Source organism: Asterias amurensis, chromosome 18, assembly GCF_032118995.1.
Source record: "Asterias amurensis chromosome 18, ASM3211899v1".
In the NCBI taxonomy this organism is placed as follows: domain Eukaryota; kingdom Metazoa; phylum Echinodermata; class Asteroidea; order Forcipulatida; family Asteriidae; genus Asterias; species Asterias amurensis.
In genome coordinates, this window is record NC_092665.1 from 12,017,773 (window position 1) to 12,030,907 (window position 13,135).

The 13,135-nt window shown below is 39.1% G+C and overlaps 1 protein-coding gene across 1 annotated transcript; it reads right to left on the bottom strand.

Annotated features, from left to right (window-relative positions):
• Positions 1-10,477: 10,477 nt before the first annotated feature.
• On the bottom strand, positions 10,478-12,559 carry LOC139950737 (uncharacterized). The gene has a single exon (XM_071949531.1). The coding sequence runs from the start codon at positions 12,494-12,496 to the stop codon at positions 11,420-11,422; it is 1,077 nt and encodes a 358-aa protein (XP_071805632.1). The 5' UTR covers positions 12,497-12,559; the 3' UTR covers positions 10,478-11,419.
• Positions 12,560-13,135: the final 576 nt, after the last annotated feature.

Sequence of the window (13,135 nt, forward strand, 5' to 3'; positions counted from 1 at the left end):
GTGCAATACCCAGACGTCCTGTGCGTGTACGAGGATTATAAATTAATAGTCTGTAACCACTGCGAATTGCACGACACTACATGCAACACAGTAAGTAAAAGTGTATGCAATCTGTATTCGCGTCGTCCGTGGATTGTAGCATTCAGGTCTGTACCTTAATAATAACAGTACAGTATTTAGAAATGTTTGGGGTGTAATAAAACAAATATTGACTGCTTTTACTCGTGCAATGGTTAAAAACTATGACTCCCTCGGTGATCCCCGTAGCGTTCTATTTTCCCTCGGCTTCGCCTCGGGAGAATAGAACGCTCCGGGGATCACCTCGGGAGTCATAGTTTTAACCATAGCACTCGAAGCAGTCAATATTTGTATAATTATAAGAACTAGAGGGCGCACGAGTGATGCTTCGTGCACAAACGCCACGGGACCGCAAGATGACAAGCGCGTCATTCTGCACGCGCGTTGAATATGAAATACAAGTTTGAGTTGTTTTTTTATTGAACGCTCACGCGATGCTGTGTGTTCAACTTACCAAATGGCCGCACAAACACGCTGTGAGATAGCTGTTTTGTCAACTTAGAAAATGGCCGCCTGCTCGCATACCGGGGCGCGTATATAGGCCAGTGCGCGCTCTAGTTCTTTTATAACTCTATGGTCGCGTCCCTTGCATTATTGACAACAAGCAGTTGCATTTCACTCGACACGGCGCTCTGCCACGTCTTGCGCGCGCGGTCGGTGTGGGTGTCGCATATCCGGAGGATAATGTCTGCCGGACGGTTTTGCATATGCAATCGTGTCCGCCCAGACGCTGCTGCATAATGCAATTGTGTCCGCCCGGACACATTTGCATATGAAGTTGTGTCTGCCCTGTGCAAAACCGTGCTTGCAGTAAATTAAACGCCATTGGTCGACGGAAGTGGAAAATGTTCGCCGTTGGGTATTCGCTGCAATCATAAAATACGTGAATATTCATGCTGCATATACGTAGGTTCAGTGCATGCGAGCTTGCTTGCGCGCACATACATGTACAGTCATGTACATGTCCACCGGACGGTTTTTGCATAGCCCGGACACGATTGCATATGCAAAAGTGTCCGGAGCGGACAGTATTGCATGGCAGACACAATTGAATCTGATATGGGCCAATCCACAATTCTGTTGGTACACCTCTTGACCCAGTCAGCATCCTCCTTTCTCTCCACATGACCAAACCACCTCAGCCTGTGCCTCCTCAATACGAAGCCGATCCCTTCCACCCCGACTTGCCTCCTCAGCTCCTCATTTTGGTGAACAAAAATCGCTGTTATTTTCTTATTTTTACGAAACGCTAGGATGATTCCTATGTCGAGTTAGGAGGACGAGTAACTCGTCCTAACTTAGGATGGGTTCAATGCGTCTTAAAGCAATCGCACAACATTGGTAAACAGTATTGTCCAAAGGCCCACACTTCGTGTATTACAACTTATATATGAAATAACAAACCTGTGAAAATTTAGGCTCAATTAGTCATCGGAGTCGGGAGAAAGTAACGGGAAAACCCACCCTTGTTTCCGCACGTTTCGCCGTGTCATGACATGTGTTTAAAATAAATCCGTTATTCTCGATATCGAGAATTGATAATTGCTTTACTGTTTTTTTTTCAAAAAGTAAAGCATTTCATGGAATAATATTTCAAGGGAAGTCTTCCACCATTACCTTCTGTAAACCCTGTAAGTTATTTGTAAATCTGTGAACTTTTAATTTCTCTGTTCAGAAAGTGTCCAATGACTTTAGTGTCTTCGGATACAGAACTTGACTCGTCCTTAGTCCTAAGATTATCCCTAAGTTGGGAAGAGTTTGGCTCACTCCTGGTTTGATATTCCAGGTATTTGCACACGAATATATTGTTACATAAGGGAGATGTTTATTGTAAACAACCCCCACAAACAATCAGTCAGTAGAGGTTATCAGCTGTATATCTTGCACAGACACCACTGATAAAAAAACACTTGATTGACAAACCATCCGAAATGTTGTAAACTTTCTGCAGTTGTTTTCCAAACAATTAATGTTGGGGTAGTTGTCAGGTGATAACTTGTGGTATGTGTAAAGAAAGGTTGGAAAGGGTCTTTCGGGTCTTTCGGGTAAATATTGGCTGTGATTCACTTTTGGTTAATTATAATTTATAGGATTCCGGTACGTTTTGTAGGACACGAAACACAATGTCCACAGATGGCACAGTTTGAAGATAATTGGTGATAGAAAGCTCAGTCCCTTAAGTTAAAATATTACTTGCCGAGGTGCTGTAGTTTTTGAGAATGAGTAAACAATGTCATGAAAATACGTTTTACATGCTAGGTAAAATAATGTTCGAAATTGTATATTCTTTCATTATGTTTGGACAAGCCGCCGTCAGAGGGGACCCTGTCTCCATTGATTCTATGCGCCCCTTCCCACTCCTCCATTATGGTGAACGGTGTATACATTTTGCCGTATAGCGCCCACTTTTGATTAAAATTCCTTCAGCCCAAGTTTTCCACCCGGGGGTAAGAATGTTTCTTCTGTACAATCCCAAATTTCGATTCAAAAAAGGGGAAACCCTAAAAAAAAAAAAATCTTGATTTTTTTTTTAAGGGACAGCAATTCTAATGTACAAAAGAGTATACAATTGACAGCCGGGGGATAATCTTACAAACTGCGTACTTTGTTGTGATGACGTCTAGAAAGAAGACCAACAACGTCACTGGCTTGCGTCTTGCGTCTTGCCGTGGTAGAGGGTGACCTCGGGGGGTCACTCGGGTATAGAAATCACTGGAGGTGTTGCAGAGGTTTGTTTTGACTAACTTCTCACAACAGTTGATTACGGCGAACATTTTTATCTTGAATCGACGATGCGGGCTTGGCGAGGTGTTGAAGGAGTAGCGAAGTATGAGAAGAAACAAACCATCAGAGAAATAAATAGGGCTATAGGCCTTCACCTTTTATGTAACAACCCTTGAAAAAATGGGGTGGGACTTTACGAAGAGACCTTTGAGGTCATAGATTGTTTTTTTGTCAAGCTGAATACAGTGTGCAGCAGCGAATTTTTGTCAAGAGTTTCTGGCGAGGTTACGGCGGGGTACCATCTTTATGCAATTTAAAGGAACACGTTGCCTTGGATCGGTCGAGTTGGTCTTTGTAAAGCGTTTTTAACCGTTTGTTATAAAATGCATATGATTAGAAAGATATTTCAAAAGTAGAATACAATGATCCACACAAGTATCACTCAAAATTGCGTGGTTTTCCTTTTACCTCGTTGACTAACACGGTCGGCCATTTATGGGAGTCAAGTTTTTGACTCCCATATTTAGCCTGCCGTATTAGTTCAACACGTAAAAAGTAAACCGTACAGTTTTGAGTGATACTTGTGTGGATCATTGTATTCTACTTTTAAAACATCTTTCTAACCATATTAATTTTATAACAAACGGTTACAAACGCTTTTCAAAGGCCAACTCGTCCGATCCAAGGCAACGTGTTCCTTTAAGTTCTGTGCGAATACGCGATCAGTTACATTTTCAGTCGTACCAAGTTGAACACGTCATTCGAGAAATCGTTGTTAACTTTTAAAACTTTTACTTGAGGAATAGAACGAATCAGATCTTCCAAAAACATTGTTAACTTTTAAAACTTTTTGTATCGTAATTACTTGAATTAAGAGACATATTATGACCATATGACACAACCTGTCACACGATTTGTTTTAGTAATAAAAAGTTCCATTTGACTGTTCGATAGTTTTAATCCAATAAAACTAAAAATATCGTTTAAAAAGGTGAATAATCCCTATAGGAATACACAATCTGAGAAGATTTACTGCGTTATTGCTTCTCAGATTCAATTGTTTGGCATAAAAACTAATACATTTTTACAAAACCACATTCTTCGAAGTGAAACACTTCTCAAAATGTTTCATATCGAAAGCTGATATGGGCTTCTAAGCAATTGTTTTAATTGTCATTCATTTTAAGAGTGCTAACCAAAAGTATCTTTTTCCTTTAAAGGCAGTGGACACTATTGGTAATTACTCAAAATAATTACCATCATAAAACCTTTCTTGATTACGAGTAATGGGGAGAGGTTGATAATATAAAACAGTGTGAGAAACAGCTCCCTCTGAAGTGATGTAGTTTTTGAGAAAGAAGTAATTTTCCACGAATTAGATTTCGAGACCTCAAGTTTAGAATTTGAGGTCTCGAAATCAAGCATCAGAAAGCACACAACTTCGTGTGACAAGGTTTTTTTTCTTTCTTTCGTTATTATCTCGCAAATTCGGCGACCGATTGAGCCCAATTTTTCACAGGTTTGTTATGTTATGCATATGTTGAGACACACGAACGGCGAAGACTAGTCTTTGACAATTACCAATAGTATCCACTGTCTTTAAATAAAATGTTCGAATTAATATCTGTAGCTGGAGTTTGGATTTTTCAAACTGGTTACTAAAGTTAACAGTGGGTCATTTTTATGGTTATAAACAACCACAATATTCAAAAGTTGTAAATACCATTGTTTCATCTCGACTCCATGAAGAAGAATAATTAAAACGAAGAAGACGAAAGACATTCCCAGTTTTAAGTCACATGCTGCCATTTATTTGATCGTCCTTCAATCGAAGAACAATGTGTTGAGTAATAGTGTGTGGTTCACAGCGTGATTTGCAAACATCGCCACGGGGGCCGCTACCCACGCGTGAATGCTGTCAGACACGGTGATCGACAGGCTTGATCATGATACCCAAAACAACGTTGCGACCCATGGCTAATACTTTTGAAGACTCTGGACACTATTGGTAATTGTCAAAGTCTTTTCACTTGGTGTATCTCAACATATGCATCAAACAACAAACCTGTGAAAAATTGAGCTCAATCGGTCTTCGAAGTTGCGCGATAATAACGAAAGAAGAAACACCCTTGTCACACGAAGTTGTGTGTGTTTAGATGGTTGATTTCGAGACCTCAAGTTCTAAATCTGAGGTCTCGAAATCGAATTCGTTGAAAATTACTTCTTTCTCAAACACTATGGCACTTCTGAGGGAGCAGTTTCTCACAATGTTTTATACCATCAACCTCTCCCCATTACTCGTTACCAAGTAAGGTTTTATGCTAATAATTATTTTGAGTAATTACCAATAGTGTCCACTGCCTTTAATGTAAAATCGTCATACTTCAAAAAACAAAAAACAAGAGGTGAATGATCCTCAACTTGTTGTTTATAAACGAGCACAAATATAGACCAATTGAACAACGAACCGCGAAAACAAAACAAACACCCCGTCATGTGTTGAGATTGAAAAACAAAAGGCACCAGCGGAAACGTGGGTCTACACTCGCAAATTGGCACATTATCTGATTTCTCGCGAGAACAGAAATTCACATATTCCCTTTATCTTTGAAACACAAGAGGAACAGTCTTATCGTAGGGTTACCTGCCAACATGCCATGTCACACGTAAAAAGTGTGACTGGTATCCTGCTCATTCCTGCTAAGCAGAGAACTATTAAGCAAACTGCTTTAAAGAGTCTATGTAACTTTTGTAGGACAAAAAAACACAATGTCCACAGATTTACATTAAACTTACACAGTTTGAAGATAATGATAGTAGAAAGCTTCCCTGAAAATATTACATGCTGAGGTGCTGTAATTTGGGGGAAATGAGTAAAACAATGTCATGAAAATTATTTTAATCATTTACAAACGTATTTTCATGAATTTTTTTTTACTCATTTCTCAAAAACTACTCCACCTCTGTAAGTAATATTTAAAAGGAAGCTTTCCACTATCATTATCTTCAAACCCTGTAAGTTTAATGTAAACCAATGGACATTTTGAAAAAGTACCCAAAACCTTTAAGACACTGGACACTTTGGTAATACCAGTCAAATACCAGTCTTCTCACTTGGTGTATCTCAGCATATACATAAAACAACAAACCTGTGAAAATTTGGGCTAAATCGCTTGATTTCGAGACCTCAAATTCTAAATCTGATGTCTAGAAGTCAAATTCTTTCTCAAAAACTACGTTACTTCAGAGGAGCCGTTTCTCATAATATTTTATACAGCTCCCCATTACTTGTTACCAAGTGAGGTTTTATTCTAATAAATATTTTGAGTAATTACCAATAGTGTCCACTGCCTTTAAGCAATGAAATTGGGCCCTGTTGTTCCTAATTAATGTCGATCGCTGTCTTTAAAAAGCAAGAATAGAACTTATTTTGCTTTGAAAAGATCGTCGTAGAGCAATGTTCGGATTTGTGTATCTAAATAAAGGCTGTGGCCTATAAATTACTAGTTCAATACTTGACACAAAATGCATTTTGCGGGTGGGACAATTAGGGGCAGCAGATTGGCTGGTACCCGTGTTTAAGCACTCGTATCAATTAGGAGCTGGGAGATTTTCAGAATGTGTTTTTTATTATCAAATGATATTTCCTGTACACGGATCTTCTTTGTGCTCAAACTCAAACTTCCGCTTTCAACAGTTCGAACATTTTTAATACAACAAAGAGAAAAAAACTTGATCATAAAATAAACCAAAAACACTTTTATTTATTGTAAATAAAGCCACACAATCATATTTTTTATATATACATAATTACTGCTTTCATGCAATATTTAAAGCTAGGCCAGCTGTTTAACGATATGCAAAAATAAATTATAGCAAATACTCAATTTCAACTCTTTCTGGTTGGTGTCTCACGAGAGTGAAAACCAACCTGGGGTTGGAGTTCAATCGGTTTGGGGAATCACAAGAACAAAGTGGAAACAATCTTTCCAAAAAATCGAGCCTTTGACTAAAAAAAGGTTCAGGTAAAAACATTTCAAAAGAAAATTCACCATGACCATCTTAGTATACCATATGAAGTAATGTGAAAATCTGTGATCATTTTGTATTGTTAATCTTAGGGGGCACACCCTTAGAAATCCGGTTAAACAGAAACCCCTTTTCTAAAAAGACCAAGGGATTCAAACCATGCCTGCAACTTACAACCTCAAAAACCGATGTTTTACATTTACAAATCGACTCAATTGAAAAACTGTCATGCTTTATAGGGTTGAACTGAGAAAAACTGACTTGGGTGGAACTTGAACCTGCAACCTCCGAACTGAGTGCCACTCGTTCATTTTTTTCTTTGAAATGTACATAATCAGGTTCTTTTGTGCATGGTTTATCACCTACAAATTTAAAGGCAGTGGACACTATTGGTAGTTGCTCAAAATAATTATTATCATAAAACCTTTCTTGGTGCCGAGTAATGGGGAGAGGTTGATGGTATAAAACATTGTGAGAAACGGCTCCCTCTGAAGTGCCATAGTTTTCGAGAAAGAAGAAATTTTCCGCGAATTTGATTTCGAGACCTCAGATTTAGAACTTGAGGTCTCGAAATCAACCATCTAAACGTACACAACTTCGTGTGACAAGGGTATCTCACAACTTCGATGACCGATTGAGCTGAACTTTTCACAGGTTTGTTTTTTTATGCATATGTTGAGATACACCAACTGTGAAGGCTAGTCTTTGACAATTACTAATAATGTCCACTGCCTTTAAGATGTTTGAAGTTAGAAACCCTAAAATAATATTAGCATTTTCCAAAAACTGTGTTTAGCATCCATAATTATACTTATACACATAATCGAATAATGGTAATGCAGTCGTGAACTAAATAGACAGGTTACACAAAGTAGATGCTATAAATATTGATCAAGTTTAACATACAGAGAAAACTATAACCCCAAACCTAAGAGGGTATCATATCTTATTTTCACAGAAACAAATGTGCTCTTTACTAATAATGTTTGTTTATTTTTTATAATCGATCAAATATACATGCAGAGGCAAAAATATAATTAAATCGCACTCGCAGAAAAAATAAAGCATAGATGCAATACCGTGCCCTCTTATTTCTATCTGAAAATTTGAGAAGAACAAAAAGGGAGCAACTATCGATAACATTTTGACTACACTAACCTAAAATCACAGTGGCTTTATTGGGTTGCCCAGTGTTGCAGTTGAACGTTTTCATCGCCCAGCTTAAAATAAAACTGGATATAGTATTCAAGGGTTATTCAGGGTTGTTCAAATCATGGTAAAATAATCTGAAAATGACTTATAAAAATGGAGAACAAAAGTTATTGTAGAACATCATTACTATTGATGTTCCAATAACTTAGTCAAAACTGGCGTGTGAAACTGTGAATGTATAATCTTAATATAATTTAAAGACAGTGGACACTGTTGGTAATTGTCAAAGACCATCTTCTCATTTGGTGTATCTTAACATATGCATAAAATAACAAACCTGTGAAAATTTGAGCTCAATCGGTCGTCGAGTTTGCGAGATAATAACGAAAGAAAAAACACCCTTGTCACACGAAGTTGTGTGTTTTCTGATGCTTGATTTCGAGACCTCAAACTCTAAACTTGAGGTCTCGAAATCAAATTCGTGAAAACTTACTTCTTTCTCGAAAACTATGGCACTTCAGAGGGAGCTGTTTCTCACAATGTTTTATACCATCAACCTCTCCCCATTACTAGTAATCAAGAAAGGTTTTATGCTAATAATCATTTTGAGTAATTACCAATAATGTCCACTGCCTTTAATATAATTTAAAACAAGATATCCACTGAACAAAATCGAAATAATAAACCAGTTTTGGGTTCAGCCTGGACCCAGGTTAAGCTGAAGCCCCTGGGACTTTTAAAAACTTGTTTAAATCTTTGCTGATATGAGATACGTACGTTCTCCATTTAAAAAAAAAAAATAATAAAAATCAACCTTGTAAACTTGTAACAACTTTTAACAGATGATGGGTGGCTGGTTTTACACGGGTGCGTGAAAGTTTAGGTTCTATTAAAGGCAGTGGACACTATTGGTAATTACTCAAATTAATTATTCGCATGAAACCTTTCTTGGTAACGAGTAATGGGGAGAGGTTGATAGTATAAAACATTGTGAGAAACGGCTCCCTCTGAAGTTAAGTAGTTTTCGAGAATTTGAGGTCTCGAAATCAACCATCTAAAAGCACACAACTTCGCGTGACAAGGGTGTTTTTTCTCTTTCATTATTATCTCGCCACTTCGACGACCGATTGAGCTCAAATTTTCACAGGTTTGTTATTTTATTCATATGTTGAGATACACCAACTGTGAAGGCTAGTCTTTGAAAATTACCAATAGTGTCCAAGTCTTCAAATTGAGTAACTTAGTCATTTAAAATAAAAGGTGCAAGGGTTGAGTTTATTTCCCCCTCGATTGCATTTCAATATTTTAAAGAAATTATGTCCTTAGTATAACTTCTTACATATAAATACAAGTGTTGATAAAGCATTGCATTGGTAGTTTAGCAGCTTTATGTTGGTGCAGAATAATTATTTACAATTATCTTTAATGTATTTTGTTAATAGTTCAGTTTGTTTATATAATAAGCTAGAGAAGTTGTAATATAACAATATCGGTTCAATGGAGCTCCCCGGGCATACCGGGTATTTCCCGCATGTTATTGATAAGTTCTGAGGACACAACAGTAGTGCCATAATATTTCAAAAAGGGAGCAGACTATTTTTGTCCGTCACCCCTTTTGCCCAAAACCCGATGAGATTTGCCTGGCCTACTTTCACCCGGGTCAAAATAAGCATTTCGTCCAGGATTTCAGTGAAAATTGATACACTCAGAGCATTCTTTTACACAACTTAAAATAGATAGTTCCCACATGACGTAAATCGGCCATCTTTACGGGCAATTTGGAACACATAGCCGTGTGTTTTGCGCGAGAACGGCGTGCAGCACGCGCAGAATTAAAAAAACTCGTTGCCTGATTGGTTAGTAAACAGCGTGGTTGCGTTAATAAACTGAGCGCTTGACGCGCCTGCAAGCTTAAATGCAATTTGCCCGTAAAGATGGCGTCTATTGCAACTTATCCTATTATTCACTAAACAAAAGAAAATACTTTTAAAGGCACTGGACACTATTGGTAATTACTAAAAATAAGTGTTAGCATAAAAACTTACTTAGTAACGAGCAACGGAGAGCTGTTGATAGTATAAAACATTGTGAGAAAACGGCTCCCTCTGAAATAACGTAGTTTTTGAGAAAGGTGTAATTTCTCGCTCCAATATTAAAAGACTTCTGGCATGAAACATTTTATTAGGCATCTGAAAGCATACACATTTTTATAACAAGGGTGTTTTTCGTTCATTATTTGTGTTCTTTAAAAGGCACAATAAAATGATTCAGCTGTCTTGTACTATTTGAGTGAGAAAACTACCTTCTTCAGAGAGAGCCGTTTCTCACAATGTTTTATACTATCAACAGCTCTCCATTGCTCGTTACCAAGAAAGGTTTTATGCTAACAATTAACAATTATTTTGAGTAACTACCAATAGTGTCCAGTGCCTTCTTTAAGACAAAGTTGCTAATGTTTTATACTATCCACAGCTCTCCATTGCTCGTTACCAAGTAAGGTTTTATGCTAACATTTAACAATTATTTTGAGTTAACTACCAATAGTGTCCAGTGCCTTCTTTAAGACAAAGTTGCTAAATGTATGTTTAAATTAAACCACATTTTTTGATCAATGACATGATCATATGTAAATTCAGTACAGATCGAAGTTTGAACCATCCACACAATTTCCTGCATTATTTTAACAACATAATGCAGGGACATTTTTGAGAATGGGGTTTAGATTAGGAAAGTCGCACAGTATGTGTGCACATTCCTGTGAACACTCATTTATTAGGTACCTAAAATCCCACAAATCTGTGCAACAAGGGTGGTGATTTCCCATTATTTTCTTGCAACTGCGATGACAATTTGAGTTCAAATTTTCACAGGTTTGTTATTTTGTGCGTGTGTCGAGATACACCAAGTGAGAAGACTGTTCTTTGGCAATTACCAATAGTGTCCAGTGTCTTAAACGTAAAACAGAACGCCCTTACTGGTCAAGTTTACGGAACCTTTTAGGTAAAACGGAAAAGATCATTGATTGATACAATTCGTCATAACACAATTATGAAAGTAATTGAAAAAAAAAATGAAAACAACATATTCATCTATTGACCGAAAGAGTCACAAATCGTCTCCCTTTTTTATTGTTGGAAAATGTTGTTACTAACTTTGACATTCACCTTCAAATTCCGGTGACAACAAATAAAACGTTGACAGAAAACCATAAAAACATGTGGATAAGTGAAAAAGCTGGCGGACTATTGAACTGAAAAGCGCTTAAAAAGTTGAGGGCAAACCCGGCTTAGCGGTGGCGTCCGCACAATCACCCAAACTAAACCAACGCAAAGAACAAAACTAAACCTTTTTTGTTCAAAACACACAAAAACAAGCAGGAACTTTTAGAAGCTGGGAACCTTAGACCTACTTTTTTTTATAGACTTATGTTTGATTTTCAATAATATGGTAATCCATCTGGTTGTCTTCTACACGGGGCATGATAGCTAGCAAAGGGCGTGGAAAAACTCACAGATAAACTGCCGTCTTCAAAACCTCCCGTCGGTCCGGGACTGCCCGGTCCCATTGCCGGCACTGGAGTCATCTGAGCACCGGAGGAATACGGCGATCCAACGGGGCTCGGAAACGCCACGGGCTGGTGGTGGATTTGCATTTGTCCGTAGTGGTGCGCCTGCTGGACGGTTGGAACTGTCACCGGGAGCTGAGGGGACGAGACGCCGTGATTGAGAGGCATTCCACGGGGGTTGTTAGCCGCGGCGGCCGCTGCTGCTGCAGCCGCTACCTGGCATGAGGTATACGTGTAGTGAGGTGGGGACTGATTGACCGGTACCTGGTGATGGGAAACACCCCAGTTGGTATAGGAAGGGTGTAGGTACTTAGTGGTGAGGTGGTAGGGATACTGAGGGTCGGAGCCAAGGTAGGGCTTCTCTAACATGGAGAGATCCAAAGTCCGATGAGGCCGTCGCATTCTTCGTCTCCTCCGGTAGTTTCCCTTCTCAAACATATCATCATAAGCCGGGTCAAGAGTCCAGAAGTTCCCCTTCCTCTCACCACCTCCTTCTCGTGGTATCTTCACAAAACACTCGTTGAGGCTCAAGTTGTGTCGGATGGAGTTCTGCCAGCCTTTCTTGTTTTTCTCATAGTACGGGAACTTGTTGATGATGTACTGGTATATCTGACTGAGTGTACGTCGCCTGTCCTGTGCTTCTTTAATGGCCATGGCGATCAGGGCTACATAAGAGTATGGAGGCTTGTCCGCCGGGTCCGGTTTATCATCAGATGTTTCCTCTTTCACCGTGGACGAGCTGCCCGTGGCTGTACTGCCGACCGTCGTGAGTTCCCTCTCCACTCCTTCTTCCGACCGGGTGCAATTACCGGACGCCACACCGCTCGACTCCCGGTGTTCGGGCTTGATAATTGTCGGCCCGCATGCTGTTGGTGGGCACCCCACTGAAGTAACGAACGTACGCAGGAGAGACGGCCTGGTATCCTGGTGGTGATGATAGGCGTCCATCTTTATTAAGCACAGAATTTTTCTTGAAATAAAGTGGTTTCTCTCCTCCAAAAATGATGCAGCTTCACGATTGAGACAGCAAGGAATAGACCAACTATGAGTGTTCGTTTGACTTATGTATTTATGGCAGAACTGTTATCTCGCACTTGGCGCCAGGTTCTGACCAACAAGGCGTGGTATATACTTTTTTTCGTAGAGCTTCAGAATAAATATATAACTTTCGACTCACCAACAGCCCAACACACAGACTGTACTTAGCAAGAGTGTAACATTACACGGAGTACTTAAAGGAACACGTTGCCTTGGATCGGTCGAGTTGGTCTTTGAAAAGCGTTTGTAACCGTTTTTTATAAAATGCATATGGGTAGAAAGATGCTTTAAAAGTATAATACAATGATCCACACAAACATGCCTCGCAATTGCACGGTTTTCCTTTTACCTCGTCGACTAACACGGTCGGCCATTTATGGGAGTCAAATTTTTGACTCCCTCGGCCATTTATGGGAGTCAAAGTTTTGACTTCCTCGGCCATTTATGGGAGTCAAAGTTTTGACTCCCATGGCCGACCGTGTTAGTTCGCACAGTAAAAGGAAAACCACGCAATTTCGAGGCAAATTTGTGCGGATCATTGTATTCTAC